Source organism: Miniopterus schreibersii, assembly GCF_964146895.1.
Source record: "Miniopterus schreibersii genome assembly, chromosome: X".
NCBI lineage: Eukaryota > Metazoa > Chordata > Mammalia > Chiroptera > Miniopteridae > Miniopterus > Miniopterus schreibersii.
Window position 1 is genome coordinate 72,261,736 of NC_138104.1, and position 21,492 is coordinate 72,283,227.

A 21,492-nucleotide genomic window follows, 5' to 3' on the forward strand; every position below is an offset into this window, starting at 1 on the left:
AATGGCAAGTGCTGGTGAGGATGTGGAGAAAAGGGAACCCTGGCACACTGCTGGTGGGAATGCAGACTGGTGCAGCCACTATGGAAAACAGTATGGAGGTTCCTTAAAAAATTAAAAATGGAACTGCCATTTGACCCAGTAAATCCACTTTTAAGAATATATCCTAAGAATCTCAAAACACCAATCACAAAGAATATATATACACCTATGTTCACAGCAGCACTATTTACAATAGCTAAGATCTGGATACAGCCCAAGTGCCCATCAGTAGATGAGTGGATAAAATGCTGTGAGACATTTACACCATGGAATACTATGCAGCTATAAAAAAGAAGGATCTCCTATCCTTTGGGACAACATGGATGGACCTGGAGAATATTATGCTAAGTGAAATAAGCTAGTCAGAGAAAGACAAATATCACATGATCTCACTTATATGTGGAATCTAAGGAACAAAATTAATTGATGAACAAGTTAGGACCACAGACATGGAAGCATGAAAGAGACTGACAGATCTCAGAGGGAAGGCGAGAAGGAGGGCAGGAAGAGATTGACCAAAGAACTTATAAGTACATATACACAGCCCATGGACACAGACATTAGACAGGAGAAGAACTGGGGAGGGGTGTGTGAAGTGAGGAGGGGGGTAAAGGGGAGAAAATGGGGGACATCTGTAATACTTTCAACAATAAAATAAATTTAAAAAGAAGTTTTAAAAAATACATTGGACTTCAAAAAAAAATTTTTGCATCATAAGATACCATTAGGAAAGTGAAACAATAACCTACAGAATAGAAGAAAATATTTGCAAATCATATCTCATAAGGGAGTTGTATCTTGAATATATAAAGAATTTCTACAGCTCAACAAGACAAATGCCCAATTGAAAAATGGGCAAAGTACTTGAATAATTTTTTTTGAAAAAGGATATACACATTACCATGAAGCACATAAAAATGCTCAATATCATCAGTGATATGCAAATCAAAACCACTGTAAGATACCACTTTATATCCCTGAGGACAGCTATAATTTAAAAAAGGGAAATAAGTGTTGGCATAGATGTAGAGAAATTGGACCCTGAATACATTGCTGATGGGAATGTAAAATGACATAGGTTCTGTGGAAATTAGTTTGGTATTTTCTCAAAATGATAAATATAGAATTGCTATATGACCCAACAATTCCACCCTTAGGTATATACTCAAAAGAATTAAAATCAGGTATTCAAACAAAGACTTGTACACAAATGTTTATAATAGTATTATTAACAATAGCCCAAAGATAGAAGAAACCCAAATGCCCATTAACTGATGAATGGTTAAAAAAGTGGTATATCCATACAATGGAATATTATTCAGCCATAAAAAGGAATGAAGTATTGATACATGCTACAACACAGATAAGCCTTGAAAACATTATGCTAAATGCAATAAAGCAGACACAATAAGCCATATACTGTATGATTACACTTACACAAAATGTCCAGAAAAATAAATTCATATTGTTTGCTTCTAGTGACTGGACACAGGAGGGAAATAGGGGGCGACTGGTTAATGGGTACAAGGTTTCCTTTTTGGGTGATGAAATTGTTTGGTATTCAGATCAAAGTGATGGTTGCATAACATTATGTATGTACTAAATGCCACTGAATTGTATACTTTACAATGGTTACTTTTATATTTTATGAATTTTACCTCAATTAAAAAAATATTGCTTCCATTTCTTAAAAATTTAAACAATTATTTACCATGTGACCCAGAAATTCCACTCTGCAAGAGAAATGAAAACATATGTCTGCATAAAAAAATTGTACTTGGATGTTCATGGCAGCATTATTTATAGTAACCAAAAGGTGGAAATAATACAAATGCCCACCAACTGGTGAATTCCTAAACAAAGTGTGACTATTTGGCAATTAAAAAAACAATGGAATGCTGATATATGATATGCCATGTATAAGCTTCAGAAACATTTTGCTCAATGAAAGAAAGCAGACACACAAAAAACACTTATTATGAATCATTTATATGAAAATTTCAAAAATCTCAAATCTATATAGAAAATAGATTAGTGGTTGCCTGGGGCTGAGGGTGTCAATGGGGAGTAACTACAAATGGGCACAGGGGTCTTTTGGGGAGATGGAAATGTTCTACAAGTGAATATGATGATAGTTTCACAGTTCCATAAATATGTTTAAATTAATTGAATTTATACTTAAAGCAGGTGAATTTTATGCTATATAATTATACCTCAATAAAGCTATGGGATTTTTTAAAGAACAGCACAGAACATTCCATCCAATAGCAGCAGAATACACATTTTCCTGCTGCTGGAATATTCTTGGGATAGATCACGAGTTAGGCCAAAAAACAAACCTTAATAAATTTAAGAAGATTGAAATCATATCAAGCATCTTTCCCAAACACAATTTTATGAAACTAGAAGAAGAAAACTGGAAAATTCACAAATGTGTAGAGATTAAACAACATGCTATCGAACAACCAATGGGTCAAAGAAGAAATCAAAACAAAAAAAATCTTGAGACAAATGAAAATGGAAATACAACATACTACAACTTATGGGATGTCCGGCTGGCATGGCTTAGCGGTTGAGCATCAACCTATGATCCAGGAGATCGAGGTTCAGTTCCTGGTCAGGTCACATGCCTGGGTTGCGGGCTTGATCCCTAGCAGGGGGCGTGCAGGAGGCAGCCGATCAATGACTCTCTCTCATCATTGATGTTTCTATCTCTCTCTCCCTCTCCCTTTCTCTCTCTTAAATCAATAAAGACATATTTTAAAAAAACTTATGGGATGCAGGAAATTCATAGCAATAAACACCTACATTAAGAAAAAAGAAAGATCTCAAACAACCTAACTTTACACCCCAAGAAACTAGAAAAATAAGACCAAAATAAGCCAAAGTTAGTAGAAAGAAGAAAATAACAAACATCAGAGTGGAAATAAGTGAAATAGAGACTAAAAAGACAATAGAAAAAAACAATAAAACTAAGAGTTGGTTTTTAAAAAGGTAAACCAAATAGACAAATCTTAAGCTAGACTTACCAAGAAAAAGAGAGAATCCAAATAAATAAAATTAGAAATGAAAGAAGTCATTACAATTGATACCACACAAATACAAAGGATCATAAGAGACTATTATGAACAAGTCTATACCAACAAATTGAACAACCTTGAAGAAATAGATAAATTACTAGAAAACATACAACCTACCAAGACTTGGAAAGATATTCCATGTTCATGTTCCATGTTCATGTGTTGAAAGAATTAATATTATTAAAATATCCATACTATCCAAAGCAATCTACAGATTTAATGCAATCACTATCAAAATTTCAGTGACATTTTTCAAGACTGAATCATGAAAAAATAGAAAATCAGAATAGACTGATTACCAATAAAAAGATTGAGCCCTTGCTGGTTTGGCTCAGTGGTTATGGTGTCAGCCCACAGACTGAATGGTCCGGGATTTGATTCTGGCCAAGGGCTTGTACCTTGCAGCCTTGATCCCTGGCCCCTGTCAGGGCTCATGCCAGAGGCAACCAATCAATGTGTCTCTCTCACATCGATGTCTCTGTCTGTCTGTCTCTCTCTCTCTCCCTTCCGCTCTCTTGGAAAAGCAATGGAAAAAATATCCTTGGGTAAGGATTAAAAAGTAAATAAATAAATAGAATGTACTTTGTGAAATTTAAAGAAATTAAGAAGATTGAATCAGTAATCAAAAACCTCCCAAAAAAGAAGAGTTCAGGATCAGATGGCTTCACTGATGAATTCTAACAAATGTTTAAAGAATGAATATCAGTCCTTCTCAAATTCTACCAAAAAATAGAAGAGGAGGAAACACTGTCAATCTTAGGTCAGCATCACCCCAATACCAAAACCAGGTAAGAACACTATAAGAAAGAAAAATTAAAGGCCAATATCCTGAATTCAACAATATATTAAAAGGATCATACAATATGATCAAGTGGGATTTATTCCAAGAATGCAAAGATAGTTCAAAATCCACAAACCCATCAATGTGATACACCACATTAACAAAATGAAGGATAAAAGCTATCCTTCATTTGATAATCCTAATAAATACAGGAAAAACATTTGACAAAATTCAAAATCCATTCACAAATTTTAAAACTCTCAACAAACTGGGTATAAAGGGAATGTACCTCAACACAATAAAGGTCATATATGACAAGCTCACAGCTTACATCATACTCAATGGTGAAAAGATAAAAGCTTTTCTTCTAAGATCAGGATCAAGACAAGGATGCCCACTCTTGCCACTTTTACTCAGCTTAGTACTGAAAATCCTAGCTGGAGCAATTAGTCAAGGAAAAGAAATAAAAGGTATCCATATTTTAAAGGAAGAAGTAAGTCAGTTTCTATTTGCAGATGACATGATATTATATATAGCAATTCCTAAAGAATCCACCAAAAAACTTTAGAACTCATCAAGAAACTTCGTAAAGTTGCAGGATACAAAATCAATATACAAAAATCAGTTGCATTTCTATACACTAACAGTGAACTTTCAGAAATAGAAATTAAGAAAACAATTATATTTACAATTACATCAAAAAGAATGAAATGCTGAGGAATAAATTTAACCAAGGAGAGGAAAGACTTGTACAATGAAAATTATAAGACATTGATTAAAGAAATTGAAAAGGACACAAATAAATGGAAAGATATTCCATGTTCATGGATTGGAAGAATTAATATTATTAAAATGTCCATACTATGCAAGCAATCTACAGATTCAATGCAATCACTATCAAAATTTCAGTAGCTTTTTTTTTTTTTTTTTTTACAGAAATAGAACAAACATTCTTAAAATTTGTTGGGACCACAAAAGACCCTAAATGGCCAAAGCAATCTTGAGAAAGAACAAAGCTGAAATAATCACACTTCTTGATTTCAAACTATATTACAGAGCTGTAGTAATCAAAATAGTATGTTATCAGATCCTAAAAGTTCTCATCACAAGGAAAAAAACCCACAATTTTTTGTAACTATATGGGGTGATGGATGTTAACTAAACTTATTGTAGTAATCCTTTTGCAATACATGTATGTCAAGCCATTATGCTGCACACCTTAAATTTATACAGTGCTGCATGTCAATTATATGTCAATAAAACTGGGAAAAGCAGTATAGTATTGTCATAAATACAGACACATTGATCAATGGAAGAGAGTAGAGAAGCCAGAAATAAACACATGCATATAAGGTCATTTAATTTACCACAAAGGAGCCAAGAATACACAATGGGGAAAGGAAGAAAGTCTCTTCAATAAATGTTATTGGAAAAACTGGACAGATACATGCAAAATAATGAAACTGGACCTCTATCTTACAACATACACAAAAATCAACGCAAAATGGAGTAAAGACTTGAACATAAGACCTGAAACCATAAAACTCCTAGAAGAAAACAAAAAGTGTATGCTCCTTAACATTGATTGGTCTTGGCAATGATTTTTTGGATTTGAAACCAGAAGCAAACATAACTAAAACATAAGTAAACAAATGGGACTACATCGAACTAAAAAGCTTCTGCACAGCAAAGGGAACCATCAAAAAGTCACACTCATGGAAACAGAGTAAAAAAGTGGTTGCCAAGGGTTGGCAGGGGGAGAAATAGGGGAGAGATTGACAAAAGGGTACAAACTTTCAGCTACAAGATAAAGTCTGAGGATCTAATGTATAACATGGTAACAAGAGTTGATAAGATTGTGTTGTACAAGTGAAATTAGCTAAGAGAGTAGAGCTTAAATGTTCTCAGCAAAAAATTAAATAAATAACAACAACACTGCCTCAGTGCCTCATCACTCTGGCTTCTACCTTACTTCTCTATTCTCTGTCTCATGGGCAAACAGCATTTTGCCTTCCACACCTTCCTTCCTAACCCATTGTAATTTGCCATTCACTCCCAGCACTCTATGTTCTCTGCAAGACTACCAGTGATGTTGTTGCTAATCTAGTGGATGGTTTTCAGACTTTGTTTTATGTGGTAGTTGGCATGTTGACCATTCCCTACATTTGAAAGATGATTTACCCTCCTAGTTTTACTGTTTACTCTTTGGCCACTGCTTCTTCATTCCACTTGTGGGTTCACCTTTCTCTATCCTTTCCTTAAGTGTTGGTGTCTGATAAGATTGTGTCCGAGGCTCTTTTCTCACTCTGCATAGTCTCAGTGGGTGATCTTATCCATTCCTATGGCTTTAATAACCATATACTTGCTGATGGCTCCCAACTCTATAGCTCCTGCCTACATTTCTTTCCTGAACTCCAGAGCCATATACCCAACTGCTTCCCTAATATCTCCCCTTGGATATCTCACAGACACTTTAAACTCAGCAGGTCCAAAATCTAATTCAGTACTTTCTCCTTGAAACCTGTTCTTCGGGTGTTCTCTGTATCAGTGAATCGTTCCATCATCCACCCAACCACCTCAGCCACAAATAACAGTTTCCTCTTTGACTCACCTCCTAAATATTCTCTTACTTAGAGATTCTGCAGAGGGGTTCATGGACCCTGGAGGGGTTCAGAGAATCCATTAACATGCTGAGTTGTAGGTAAACTTTGGTATAATTGTGTATATTAGCATTTCTCTGGGGAGAGTATGCAGGCCATAGCTTTATCATATTCTCAGACAGGTCTGTGACTCAACAAAAAGTTAAGCACCATTGCTCTAACTACATTCATTTTTCTTCATCCACCCTCCCACTCTGACCAGATGTAGTCACTACAGATGTCTATATCTCCATATAACAGTCTCTCTGCTCTCTTAGGGCTGCAAATAAGAAAGGATCTTGCTGAGGACATGAACTGAGGCTGCATGCACTCTGCCCCAGGGAACTCCTGTGTGCCATTGTGGCTGCTCCTCTCCCCACTTTCTACCAAGAGATAATTTATTCTTTCTCTTTTTCTCCCCTCCTCTGTATATCCTTCTTCCTCTTCTCCTTTTCTCTTTTCCTCGCTCTCTTTCCCTTCTTCTTTCTCTGCCCCAGCTTCTCCCTCATGCTTCATTAACACACTATAGGGTAATCAGATCTTTGACACACATAGCTTGAAACCTCTTAAAACCAAGACTGGAGGCAGCATTCACAGGGTTCGTTGGCTCTCACTTGCAAAAAGTCCCCAACACCCCTTTACAGAAGAGAAAGTGGGAATGGGGGGCTTGAGCTTGGAGGTGTGGGGTCAGTAAGTAAGGAGACCCCAACCCCAAGTGTAGCCGCCATGGTTCGGGAGAAATATGTGGGTCAGGCCAGGGAATCATAGACTTTACAAATTTTGTACTAAAACTTACAGTTGGGAAGAAATTTTTAAAAGCATCTAACCCAATCTTCCTCTATCTCATACAGATGATCCTTTTTGATTCCTTTCTTTTCCTCGCCCTGTACATCCATCAACAAGTTCTGTTGGTTCTACCTTGAAATATATTCCATTCTGTTCCATTGATCTCTGAGTCTGTTCTTTCTTCAATACCACTCTCTTGTGTACTGTAGCTTTATAGTACTGAGGTTGTCTTGAAATCAGGTAGTGTGAATCCTCCAACTTTGTATAATTTTGGTTGTGCTAGGTCTTTTGATATTACACATAAACTTTTTTTTGGTGAGTGCCAATAGTTTATTTTGGTGTGAAGACAGGAAGCTGGAAAATACAGTATTTAAACATCTTGGCACTTAAACTTTAGAATTGCTTTGTTTATATCTACAAAATAGCTTGGTGGGATTTTGACTGAAATTACATTGATCTATACATCAAGTTGGGAAGAACTGACATTTTTACAATACAGAGTGTGGCAAAAGTAGGTTTACAGTTGCATGTATGGAAAATAATACAATAATTAATAATACAAGAATAAACTCTGTTTTGTGTACTCACAACTGTAAAACTACTTTTGCAGCACCCTGTATTGAGTCTTCCTGTCCATGAACATGGACTATCTCTCCATTTATTTAGATCTTTTTTGATATCTTTCATTAGTCTTTTGTAGTTTTCCACATTCAGATCCTGTACATATTTTATTATATTTACACTTAAGTATTTCATTGTTTTGCAGCTATTGTAAGTAGTACAGTTTTCTTAAAATTTCAAATTCTAATTGTTCATTGCTGGTATATAGGAAAGCAATTGACTTTTGTGTATTGACCTTGTATTCAGCAACCTTGCTATATATATTCTTGTTAGTTACAAGAGGGCTTTTTTTTTGTAGATTGGGATTTTGTACAACCCCACCAATTTTGATTAATTGTATTTTCATTTCTATTTCACTCAAAATATTTTAAAATTTCTCTTGAGACTTCTTATTTGACCCATATGTTATTTAGAAATGTGTTGTTCAATTTCTAAACATTTGGGATTTCCCAGCAAATACTCTCTTACTGATTTTTATTTTAATTACATTGTGTTCTGAGAGCATACTTTGTGTGATTTCTGTTCTTTTAAGTTTGTTAAGATGTGTTTTGTGGTCCACAAAATGGTCTATCTTAGTGAGTGTTCACTGTGAGCTTGAGAAGAATGTGCTTTCTGCTGTTGTTGGATGGTATAGTCTATAAATGCCAATCAGATCAAGTTGATTAATAATGTTCAGATAAAAATACATCCCAAATCTGTCCACTTATCTTTGTCTATCATCACTATCTTAGTCAAAGCTATCATAGTCTCTTGCTTGGACCTCCTAACTGGTCTACTTGTTTCCAGTTTTGTCCCCACTATAATCCATTCTCCACACATCAAACAGAACAATTATAGATCATGTCACTCCCAGCTCAAACCTATTCTATCCCAGCATTGTACCTAGAATAAAACCTAAACACCTTCCCAGGGTTGACAAGGCCCTACATAGAACTTCTTTCCTACCTCATCCAATCCCAGTGCCTATGCTCTCTCCAGTCAGACTCTTTCCTGAAGTCCTTTGAATACACCAAGCTCATTCCCACCCCAGGGCCTTTGCCCTTATATTTCCTGCTGTCTGAAATGACATGACTCTAGATCTTCTTAAAATGGTTGGCTTCTTCTAGTCATTCAACTGTCACCCCCTTTGAGAGACCTTCTTTGGCTACTCTATTTAATCTTAATCCCCACTCAATCACACTACTATTGCACTTTTTCCCATTTGTTTTCAAAGCACTTTTGATCTTTTGAAATAATCTTGTTCATGTATTTGTTGGTTATTTGTGTTTGTCCTCTTTTCTCTAAAATGTGAGCTTCAGAAGAGTAGGGACCTTCTTCGCCACTGAGTCATCAGCACCTGGAACAGAGCTTGGGACATACATATTTACTGAATGGATGCACTTGTGCTTGAGCATTTCCAGTGACTTGGAGCTGCCTACTTTGACCCAATGCCTCCTTGGATGTTTTGTTTTTTTTTAATGTTAGAAATTTTATCTTTCTCTTGAGCTAAATACTGCATTCTTGACCATATAAATAGATTAGAAGAGAGAAAGAAACACTTATGATCATTACAAAAGATGCTGAGGAAACATTTAAAATTTAACCCCTGTTTGTGATCAAAAAAGTTCTTGGCATACTACGAATAAGAGGGAACTTTCTTAAAATGATAAAATACATCCTCCAGAATCCCGCAGCAAACATATCTAATGGTGAAATATTGAACCTCTCCCCTTTAAGATGAGTAACAAGACAGGTTTGCCCTTTAACGCCCCTTTTGCTCAGCACTGAACTGGAGATCCTGCACAGTAAGAGAAGGAAATAAAATAACAAGAATAAGGATTTGGAAGGAAGAAACAAAACTGTCATCTAAATCTGCTTTCTCATATCTTTCACCCACTGGTCCTCCTTCTGTTTCCTGGAGGCCCACAGACCAAAGCTGTCTCCTCTTCTGTGTGACAACCCAGGTTTTCTTCCCTATCTGGACTTCAGTCACCTCATCTGTGAAATGAAGGGTTAGGAATGGTTATTCTAAAAGCTCCTTGCGGTTCCATCTTCCATGATTCTCTGAGACCATATCCTCTCTCCCACAGCCTAAACATCTCAATTTTCCTCAACAGTTTCCAACAGTGATGATTTCCAGAGCCTTCCTTACTTATAAGCACACTCTATTTTATTTTTTAAAAATATTCTCTTCACCAGGGCAGAAGGTGAAGAAAAAAATAGGGCACGAAAAGTAGAGGGGGTGCCTTGGTTGGTGTGGCTCAGTTGGTTGGGCATCGTCCCATGCACCAAAAGGCTGCCGGGTTGCTGACACAATCCCTGGGGGGGGGGGGGGTGCAGGAGGCAGCCCAAGGATGTTTCTCTATCATTGATGTTTCTCTCTCTCCCTTTCCTTTCTTTCTCTAAAAATCAATAAGGTATTTAAAAAATAAAAAGTAGAGGGAATTAGACTGAAAACAGAGCCTAAAAATGGAATGGTAGAGAGAAGCAGCAGAGGGAACGGGCTGGGTGAGGGGCAGGCAGGGAACAGCATCTGAGGAAGGAGTTGCCTGGAATGAGAGAGCTACTTGACTTCTTTTCCTGGGATGGGAGGAAGGTTTGGCCCCTGCATGGTTTGGGGGACAGTGATGGGAACTGAGTTGGTGATTAGCCACAAACATTTAGTGGCTCCGTCAGTCCTTCCATACAGCTCTTCAACCCCTGGGCTCCAGGACCTTCCCTTCTGTAGCTGGGGTTGGAGGAGGGGTATTGACAAAAGCCAGCTCAGGATGGAAGGGAAGCTGCACAGAGCTAGGTCCCTGTCCAGGAGGCAGGAGCAGCCGCCACAGTGGGAGGGAGTAGCAAGCCAACAGCTGAGTGAGACAAGGCCTGGGTTATTTTTTTTCCAGTTTGTTGGCATGTGGGTGGATTTTTCTCCTTTTTTCTTCTCTCCTGCTCTCTGCCGTTTCCACAGAGATGTGGGAGTTTGCAAATTTGTCTCAGTGGAGGGGAGAGGCAAGAGCTGATTTGGGGGTCCTCATCGGGGACCAGGGGAGCAGGGAAGGACACTGCAATCCTGGTAGCAAGAAAACTAAGATCCATTCCCTGATGGTATCACTGGGGCGAGGAAGGATCTCACTCTCTCTCCTCTCAAGGCTGCAGGGACGCCTTCTTGCCTCTGCTCAGCTCTTGGCTTTCAAATCAATCCACCTGGTGATTGCAAAAGCCTCTCCTTTGCTTCTTCCCTTGTTCTGCAATGCCAAATGCCCTTCCTTCAGAGCCCTGGACAAACTGTGGGCACACCTGAAACTCTTCACCCCAGAGGCTGCTCTCCTCCCCACTATTTCCGGGGGGGTTGGGGGGGACGAGCTTCCTTTTTTTCCTGGTTATACATTTAAAGGATAAAAAAAACACACAAAAAAACCCCAGTACCTATAGCACATGCCAAGTGCCAAATGAGTGTTTCAGGCTTTCAGACGGGGAAGCTTTCTGAAAGGGTTAAGGGGTGGGTAGTTTGGGCAAGGCTTCTTGGAGGATATGGGACCTAGACAAGATAATGAAGTAGGGGATGGCACACCAGGCAGAGGCAAAAAGCCCCGGGCTGTGGGTCTGGGCACCTAGATCCCAGTTCTGCCTTTGATTTACGTGATGTTGAGCAAGGAAGTTACTTCCCTTCTCTTGGGCTTTCTTTCCTCACCTGGAAAATGGGCTGGATCTCTAAAGCTCTACAGAGCTGTGGAGACTGAGTCCTGACTCCTGGCCTTGGGGGTTATGTATCATCTAGTGAGATCATGTGTATGCAGAGTGCATTTGAATGCCATCAAGGGGTTAGGCTAACCTGGGATTTAGAGGCCCCTCCATCCCTGGGAAGCAGAACTTCAGTGCTAAAACAATCCTGAGCAGAACGGGATAGCTGGTCACCCTAGCAAGGACCACCTCCAAGACTTATCATTATCATCATCATCATCATCATCATCATCATCATCATCATCATCATTATTACCACTAGAGGGCAACATTCTCTTATGCCTGGAAGTAGGTCTAACCCCACCCAAAAGGTGCAGAACTGTCCCTTCATTCCAGGACCAATCAACCCTCTCAGTCTTTCTCTTTAGAGGACACTGAGGAACAGAGAGATCGTGAATCTCGAATATCAGGAGATTCCTGTCGGCTTTCCTAGCCCCATGTGGTCTGATTTTGCCAACTGTTCCCTAACCCCAACCGGTGCTCAGGTGCCCGGTCTGTCCAACTGTGGTGGAACTGACTTGCCTCTCAGGGGGCTGAGGACATAGAATGATTCTGACATGTAGCTTTGGTTTGTCTGAACACAACAGGCACTTTCACAAGGCTGTGCTGTCCGGCCCATGCTCTGGTTGTCTGGCAAGGTACACATTCTGCAAGGCCAGCTCCATTGATAAGGGAGCTGGCTTCCTCCTTCCTAGAGAACTGATTTCCTTATCACCTTATACCCCTTATCACATTGAATTGTAGTTATAATTTATCTATCTAGATGCCCCATTAGAATGTTGATTTAGGTATTCAAAAAACATGAATTACTTATTGCTCACCTACCGTGTCCCAGGCTTTTGCAAGATTCATACAAAGTGGGGAGCAAGAGACGGACTATCTGCCCTTGTCAAGCTAACAGTCTAGTGAAGGAGGCAGGAGGGAAGCAAATAAAGAACCTCCCAAATCAATATATAATTACACACTTGCTAAGTTCAGAGAAGAAGAAGGGCTCGCTGAGAGCCTGTATCAGAGGGATCTGCCTCATCTGGGAGTGAAAGAAGGTGCCGCTGATGAGCTGACATTTGAACTGAGATCTGAAGGATGAATAGGCAGTAAGTAGGCAGTGAAAGAGCTTTCCATGCCAAAAGAACAGCAGGTGCATAGGGCCGAGAGGGGAAGAACCCAGTGCCCAGGAGGAGCTGTTTCCTCCTTGAGGGCACAGCCTGCCTCTTGTTCATCTCTTGCCATAGCTCCAGGCTCGGCGCACAGAGATGCCAAATAAATGCCTCTCGAATTGAATTGGATTAATTTTTATCATGGAAAGCTTCACGGGCTGTGGGTCAAAAAGCCTAGCTTCTAGCTCCAGCCCTTCTGGGCAATTCGATCCAATTTTCCAACTGCTTGCTGGACACCCACCTAGTGCAAGGGCCTGGAGCCAGGCCCAGCTAGGGGGTTGAAAGGTAAGTAAAACTGTCCTTCAGCAGCATGTGATCAGGTGGAGTGGCTGCCAGGGAGCCAGGCCCCTTCTGCTGTCTGGACCTCTTTCTCTCCAGTCCTAAAATGAGGGATTGGGGTTGCGGGATCTCTAAGGCCCCTTCCAGCCCTAACAGTCTTGACCTGCCCTTCTTTGAACAATGGCCAGTTAGATGTCAATGGGAACAATGCCGCAGGTTCTTCTGTTTCTCCTGTCTTGTAGGAGTCGCGTGGACTAGGACTGGGGAAATGCGGGCTTGGGTTCTGCTTATGGGCCATTTGCCCTTTTACAAGAGTCTCAGGAGCAGTCAGGGTTCACTGCTTTGGGCTGGAATGTTCCAGCATTCGATGAACCTTTGTTTTGTTCTTTCCTGTCCCCTCTTCCCACTCCACCCCCAGTCTTCTTTTCTACATCTAGAACTGTTTTGCATATATCAGGGAGAGCCCTTAAAATCATCTTACCCAACCCCTCCACCCAGTTTTACATTCCCTGTGCAGTAGGCCCTCCAAATGAGGCTGGCCGGCCACTATCTGAAGACCTCCAGTGATGGGGAGCTCGCCGTCTTCATCAAGCGTAGCCTGTGAGAGGTGTCTTCCTTCCAGGAATCTGTGTCCCTGTAATTTTCACCTATTGCTTCTGGCTGTACCCTTTGGAGCTAAGCAGGCAAATTCCCCTACACCCTCCCCCCCACCACCACGGCCTATTGGATATTTGAAGCCAGTAATCATTTCTTCATAAGCCTGCCAAGCTCTAGGCCAAATATCATCTGTCCCTTTCGATGTATTTTATTGATTCAAATCCCCTTAGCATTTGTAAATAGAGTTTAGTTTATGTAAGAGTTATGTCCTGCCTACTTTAAAGGGGATATTAGGCCACTCATCAGTTGCAACATGAAGGAAGACAATTAGGAATAAAGACGTGGACGAAAACAGCGGAGACCATGCAAAGGAAGTGTGAACAGATGTTGCCAGGTACCTGAAATGAACTGGATTATAATTGGACTCTGAATTTGGCTTCAAGTTTTATGGCAGCTAGGACAAAATTGGAAACACATTGGGTTATGTGGTTTTATGTTCTGACAGGATCAAGCTTACAAATCATCTTCAGAGAGAAAATTTTTCCTAAATTGAAACTCCAGACTAGCCTATTAGGCTGGCTTTCTGTGAGACTGTTTGAGACTGACGGGTACTCCGGCTACGTCTTAGCCCTTCCCCTGGTGGAGGGAAGAGGGCTGGAAGGATGATTAATTAATTAGACAAATGCTGTCTCAGTTTTAAGCACCACTGTCTCCTTAGGGATCCCCACAGAGATGAGAGTCTTCCTTTTCCTTTCCCTTTTTCTTCTCCTATGTTTCTCCCAGATGGTCGCTTTCCTACCATCCTACTCTTTAAAGTCTACAATCTTAAGACTCTTTGGAACACCAGACCCCAGCAAATAGCCCAAATAAGAAACTGTAGCCTAGTGGTCACCCGGCAATTCTGTGCAAACCATTTCCCTCTGGTCCTCAGTGTCCTCATTTGAAAAACAAGTTCATCTCTGAGATCATGTCAGCTCTGATATTCTAGGCTGTAAACTCTTGGAGGGAAAGACCAATGATTTTTTTTTTTTTAATGTTTTTTATTGATTTTAGAGAGAGGAAGAGAGAGGGAAGGGGGAGGGGCAGAGAGAGAGAGATCAATTGGTTGCCTCCCGTATGCACCCTGACCAGGGATCAAACCCGCAACCCGGGCATGTGCCCTGACCGGGAATTGAACTGGTGACCTTTTGGTGCACGGCATGATGCTCCACCAACTGAGCCACACCAGCCAGGGCCATGATTTCTTTTTCTAAATTTGGTTTTCCCATCTCGTGTCTGGCAGCTAACAGGTACAGAAGATCTGCTTATGAGAAGAGCTGTGAGAATCCAATACGAAAAACCAATTTGAACAGATGCCACCTTTGCCTCTGAGGAAAATATTTCATGGTCCTCATTATCATGACAAGTTCCTGTTGACTGGATACTGGTGGGGCTAAGATGTGGTTTTCAGGGTTCTTTTCTGCTCTAGCTCCTCATTGGCAAAGCTGGCTCGAGGGTAAGGGGGATTGAGGCAGTCACACCAGGGACCAAAGCTCCGGGGAATTGCCTCTGGGAGGCAGTGGCAGGAAAAGAAGGTAGTGCCAGTGTCTGCTGAACAACAACAAGGAACCAATAGAAGGCTCACCTTGTAGTGTGCAATATTCAGTACATACAATATCCACGTGGACCCTCTCCCTTCCTACCATGTTACTCTCTTGCTCAAAAACCTCCCATGACTTTTCATTGTCTGTAAGAGAAGGTCCAGATGCTCCAGTTTGGTAATGAGTCTTCTCCAGACTGACTTGAGCCATGTCCTCCCACCTCCTCCTATCCCTTACAGCACAGACACACACACACACATGCACACACACACGTCTTGTGCTCTCTTCAACCAAACTGTATGTGGTTCCCTAAACACACACTGTTTTCCTGACTGTTCCTTTCTGACTACTGGACATGGCTCCCTTCAACACGTATTTCTCAGCTCTACCACTTCCAGGTAGAAATCTTAAGCTCAGCTCAAATGTTTTCACATCCATAAAGACATCCCAGCACAGCAGTCCTGGTGCCTCCACTCTAGCGCCTTGCACATTCTGTCTTGTTAGTCCTGTTTGCAACTGATGGTTGTAGCTCTCTGACTAGACTGGTCGCTCCCTGAGGGCACAGGCTCCCAGAGCTCTCCATAGTCCTTCCCTGCTTTGTTTTTCTCCATCGGTCTTAGTTTCCTAGAGCTGTAGCAACAAAGTACCACAACCTGGGTAGCTTAAAACAGCAGATATTTATTCTCTCTCAGTTCTGGAGGCTACAAGTCTGAAATCAAGGTGCCAGCAGGGTCATGCTCTCTCTGAAGGCTCTAGGGAATAATCCTTCATTGCCTCTTCCAGCTTCAGCTGGCTGTTGGCAATCGTTGGCGATCCTTGGCTTGTAGACTCCAGTCTCTGCTTCCATCGTCACATGGTGTTCTCAGTGTGTGTGTGTGTGTGTGTGTGTGTGTGTCCAAATATCCCTTTTCTTATAAGGACACTAGTCATTGAATTAGTCACACCAACAGAGTATGAGCTCACCTTAATTTTTATTACATCTGCAAAGACCTTTATTTCCAAAGAGGATTACATTTACAGGCTAGACATCAAGTTTTGGGGGATGCTACTCAACCCAGTACATCATCCAAAATGCTCTCTATAGCCTATTTGTTTGTCTCTCTCCCCCTGTGAGTTCTATGAGGTTAGGGATTGTTGTCAACTTTATTCATTGCTATATTCTTAGTGTCTAGAACAGTGCTTGACACATCATAGACACTCAGTAAATATTTTGTGAATGAATCTTTGTGCCCATCTGCCCCTACCCCAGGAACTCTGAATGAGAGAAGCAGGGATAAGGCAGAATGCAAGCATTGCCTAAAACATAATAAATGCTCATTAAATGTTCACTGGATGAATAGCAGTTTGGTGGATATATTAATTTAACACTTATGGAACACCAATATACAAGGTATGAGGAAAGGTATAAAGAAGTGAGAAGGAAACATCTGAGCATCCTGGCTATGCCTCTGTGTGACCTTGGGCAAGTCATTCAACCTCTGGGTTTTACTTTCTCATCTGTAAGATGGATGTAATAACATTAACTATCTCATTGGATTGTCATGAGGATTATGTGAGTTTGTACACGTAAAGAGCTTAGCACAGTGCCTGTCACATGGTGAGCACTATAGCTATGTTAGTTATTATTGTGGTTGCTGTGAGGTGCTAGACTCTGTCTGTGCACGCTGTTTTAAAAACAGCTTTATCAAGATATAATTCACATACCATAAAATTCTCCCTTTAAAAATGTATAACTCAGTGGTTTTTTATTGTTGATAGTATTACAATGTCCCCCATTTTCCCCTTTTGCCCCCTTCACCTAGCCCCTGCCGCCCCCCCAGGCCTACCACACTACTGTCTGTGTCTACGGGTTATACATATATGCATATAAGTTCTTTAGTTAATCTCTCCCCCCATCCCCGGCCCCTTTCCCTCTGGGATCTGTCAGTCTGTTCCATGCTCCATGCCTCTGGACCTATTTTGTTCGTCAGTTTATTGTGTTCATTAGATTCCCCATATGAGTGAGATCATGTGATCTTCCAACTCAGTGGTTTTGAATTAATGGAGCTGTACAACCATCACCACAATCTCATTTTAGAACATTTTCCTTCTCCCTTTAAAACACCATCCTATTAGCAGCCACTCCCCTTTCCCCAACCCATGCCCCAGCCCCTGGAAGTCACTACTTAGCTTTTTGTCTCTATGGATTTGCCTATTCTGGAATTTTATATAAAGGGAATCATACAGTCTGTGTCCTTTTGGGACTCTTTTTGCATAATGTTTTCAAGGTTCATCCATGTTTTAGTACTCATCAGTTCTTCACTCCTTTTTATGGCTGAATAATGTTCCACCGTGTGGATGTGCCACATTTTGTTTAGCTGTTCATTAATAGATGAACATTTGATTTTTTCCACCTTTTGACTATTATGAATAATGCTGCTATGAACATTCATGTACAAGTTTTTGTGTGGACATGTTTTCATTTCTCTTGGGTATATACCTAGGAGTGGAATTCCTAGGCCGTATGGTAACTTTGTGTTTAACATTCTGAGACACTTAAAATTGTTTTCCAAATTGACCACACCATTTTACATTCCCACCACCAAAGAATGAGGGTTCCAATTTCTTCACATGCTCGCCAATACTTCTCCTTGTCTGTCCTTTTTATTTTAGCTATCATAGTGGGTGTGAAGTGATATCTCAGTGTGTGTGTGTTTTAAGAAACTGAGGTTTATTTCTCAACAACCTTATTTTCATTTTCTGTTTAAGAGCCTTTGGAAGAACAGCTTAAGACCACCCAGTGGTTGTTCCTACCCATTCAGTGATCTTAGGTTGAGTAGCAGTAGATTTGGGAGCTGGAGGAGTCCAATCACCCTGAAACTCCTCCTTGGTCACAACCTTTCCAGCAGCAACATGCTCTTCCTTTTCAATCTCTTCAGGGTCTCTGTAGAAGTAGAGATCAGGCATGACCTCCCATGGGTGTTCATGGGAGATAGTCCGGCACATGAGCAGAACTTCCCAGGCCCACATCCACCACATCAGACCCACTGAGTGATCCCCTTGTTGCATAGGATGGCAACATCCACATGGCACAGAGGAGTCTGTGGGACAGAGCAATGGTGGGCAGGTTCACATAAGACGCCTCTGTGAGAGGCTGGTGGTCACCTGGGATAAGTAACCGCCGGAAGTCTCAGCTCCTAGAAGGCTGCCTGGATCTGGTTAGTGAAGGTTCCAGAAGTAAAGCAGCCAGCAATAGGAGTGGCCCTGGTGGCAGCACAGCTCGCTGGCTGGTATTCCTGGACAATACAATACTGACATCAGCAGGGTTTTCAGTGGCAACAAGGGCATGAGCCACCAGCAAAAGCTTCTCACAGGTTCTCTTCAGATTTCTGATGCAGATGCCATCACTTTTCCATTTGGAAGTCAAGGTTGGTGCCACCTAAGTGGGTTCCTGCTGCAAGGAATTTAAGGACATCCTCCTCCGTTTGCAGGACATCAGAGGCTCCGGACATTGTGAAAGTTCCCCTTTCAGTTACAACAGGACCCCAGAAAAACACCTCATGGGTAGCAAGGAAAGCTCATTGTGATTTTGATCTGCATGTCCCTGATGGCTAATGGTGTTGAGCATCTTTTCACGTGCTTATTGACCGTTTGAACACCTTCTTTGGAGAAATGTGTATTCAAATCTTTTGCCCATTTTTTAAAAAGTGGGTTGTTTTTTGTCATTGACCTGTAAGAGTTCTTTACATAATCTGGACACAAAGCCCTTATCAGATATGTCACTTGCACATATTTTCTCCCATTCTGTGGGTTGTCTTCTCCTTGCCAAATGTTTCTGCGTGATTTTTTCCAAGCCCACCCCCGTGAGGTAGGTGTTATTGATAGGGAAATGAAAGTTCAGAGAGAAGATGGAATTTAAATCCAGGTTTTTTTCTGACTGTAAAATTCATGCTTTCTCCTCTACCCCAACCTGCTCACAAAGATGAATGAAGACATGTTTCTGGCTTTGAGGAGTTCAGTCTGGCAGAGGATATAAAACAAGAACACAGCCCTGGCCGGTGTGGCTAAGTGTTTGAGAACCCTCCCGTGCACCAGGAGGTCACAGGTTCCATTCCAGTCAGGGCACATGCCCTGGTTGTGGGCTCCATTCCCGGGGGGAGGCGTGCAGGAGGCAGCTGATGGATATTTCTCTCTTTCATCGATGTTTCTCTCTCTCCCTCTCCTTTCCTCTTTCTCTGAAACCAATAAAAACATATATTAAAAAAAACAAACAAGAACACAAACGAATGTACTATAAAGCAGAGTTCCACTTGTCCCACGAATGCCACAAGAGAAGTGCAGTGGGAGGTCAAGAGGCGAGAAAGGGTAAGCACTTCTGGCTTGGGAAATCAGGGTTGGCTTCAGTAAGGTGGCGTTTAAGTCTTGAAAGATGGGTACAATTCCATTGGAAGGAGATGACGGGCTGAATGGAGGAGAGCATTTCCAAAGAAGAGCAGAAAATGAGGGTCGAAGGAATATACGGAGCTTTGATCCTAAGTCTGTCTGCGATGGTGAGTCCCAGGGCTTGTTGAGATAGGAGATCCTGGGACAACCTTGGTGGCACCCAGGCACTAGCTAAGATGGGGGTTATCTGACACTTGAGACTGGAAGACCCAAAGGGGATGGGGAGTCCGTGGGCTGCGTGGACCTGGCAGCTGCCTGGGATGGGGGTTCTTGGGGTGTCTTAGATGAGGATCTTGGGCCTGGCGGACCCGGGGCACATTGGAACGGACTGAGGTGGAGGGCTTGATTAGGTTGCGTTAGGTGAGGACACTGGGACCGGTGGAAGGGAGCGATTTCAGGCAGCCTGTGTGAGGCTGGCGCGGGTGCCTGGGGCGGGTCTCCCGTCGGGCGCTGGTGGCTGTGGCAGGTGGGGCGCGCGGGGGCGGGCCGGGCGAGCGGGATGGGGGCAGGGGCGGGGGGCGGGCCGGCGGCCGGGGCGGTCCCGCGCGGCCGCGCTGCGCAGTGACTCCGCAGCGGGCGGAGCGCCGTGGGCCGCGTCCTCCTGAGCCGTGGCGGTGGCGGTGGCGGTGGCAGTGGTGGCAGCAGCGGCAGACTCAGCTCCTGCTCCCCGTGCCGCCGGACCCAGCGCTGTCTCCCGGGCCCCCCCGGGCCCCCGGGCCCTCGAGCCCGGTGCGCGCCCTCGCGTCCCGCCGGCCCCCTCCCCCGGCTGGGTCCGGGGGAGGGTGGCGCCGTGAGCGAGCGGGGACCGGGCTCTCCTGCCCCTTCCCCTGCCCCTGGGCCGCTAGGATGGAGGCGGGGTCGGGGCCCCCGGGCGGCCCGGGATCCGAGAGCCCCAATCGGGCGGTGGAGTACCTGCTGGAGCTGAACAACATCATCGAGAGCCAGCAGCAGCTGCTGGAGACCCAGAGGCGGCGCATCGAGGAGCTGGAGGGCCAGCTGGACCAGCTCACGCAGGAGAACCGCGACCTGAGGGAGGAGAGCCAGCTGCACCGTGGGGAGCTGCACAGGGACCCCCACGGCGCACGGGACAGCCCCGGCCGCGAGAGCCAGTACCAGAACCTGCGAGACACCCAGTTCCACCACCGCGAGCTGCGGGAGAGCCAGTTCCACCAGGCGGCCCGGGACGTGGGGTACCCGAACCGGGAAGGCGCCTACCAGAACCGGGAGGCGGTGTACCGGGACAAGGAGCGGGACGCCTCCTACCCGCTCCAGGACACTACCGGTTACTCAACCCGAGAGCGCGACGTGGCCCAGTGCCACCTGCACCACGAGAACCCAGCCCTGGGTCGCGAGCGGGGCGGGCGGGAGGTCGGGCCAGCGCACCCTGGCCGCGACAAGGAAGGCGGCTATTCAGCGGCGGTGGGCGTGGGGCCTCGGCCACCTCGGGAGCGGGGCCAACTGAGCCGTGGCGCATCCAGGAGCTCCAGTCCTGGGACCGGCGGCGGCCACAGCACCAGTACCAGCACCAGCCCGGCCACAACCCTCCAGAGAAAGTAAGGAATGTGTGTTTATAACCCCCTGCTCTTCCCATCTAGTGCCCTCTCCAACTTGTCCAGCCGGTAAAGTAAGAACCTGGTGCCTGATTCCATGGCCTCCTCTCCTGCCCCAACCTGTTAGAAGAAGCCGGGGGCCCCCCATGCAGCAAATGCCCCTTCTCTAGCCACCCCAGACTGGGTTGGCCTGGTGAGAGCAGGCGTCTCTTCTTTCTCAGAACCATGGCCAGTGAGAGCCTACAGCAGTCATCAC

At 43.3% G+C, this 21,492-nt stretch overlaps 1 protein-coding gene and 2 pseudogenes across 6 annotated transcripts in view; 2 read left to right on the plus strand and 1 right to left on the minus strand.

The window, feature by feature from the left end:
• The window catches only part of LOC308551664 (small ribosomal subunit protein uS2 pseudogene), a 41,539-nt pseudogene extending 22,784 nt beyond the window's left edge, over positions 1-18,755 (minus strand). The window contains exon 1 of the transcript in view: positions 18,058-18,755. The product of the transcript in view is annotated as a small ribosomal subunit protein uS2 pseudogene (transcript). The remainder of the gene's footprint in view (positions 1-18,057) is intronic.
• Positions 1-21,492, plus strand: part of LOC308551015 (high mobility group protein B1 pseudogene) — a 535,482-nt pseudogene that overhangs the window by 96,406 nt on the left and 417,584 nt on the right. The window lies entirely within an intron of this gene.
• Positions 20,291-21,492, plus strand: part of IQSEC2 (IQ motif and Sec7 domain ArfGEF 2) — a 78,014-nt gene continuing 76,812 nt past the window's right edge. For 3 of the 4 annotated variants that reach the window (XM_081125106.1, XM_081125101.1, XM_081125103.1), the window contains exon 1: positions 20,307-21,239. In XM_081125106.1, the coding sequence (XP_080981232.1) occupies positions 20,533-21,239 (707 nt within the window). In that variant the 5' untranslated portion in view covers positions 20,307-20,532. Of the gene's footprint in view, positions 21,240-21,492 lie in introns of all 4 variants that reach the window. The other variant, XM_081125104.1, reaches the window with a different exon arrangement.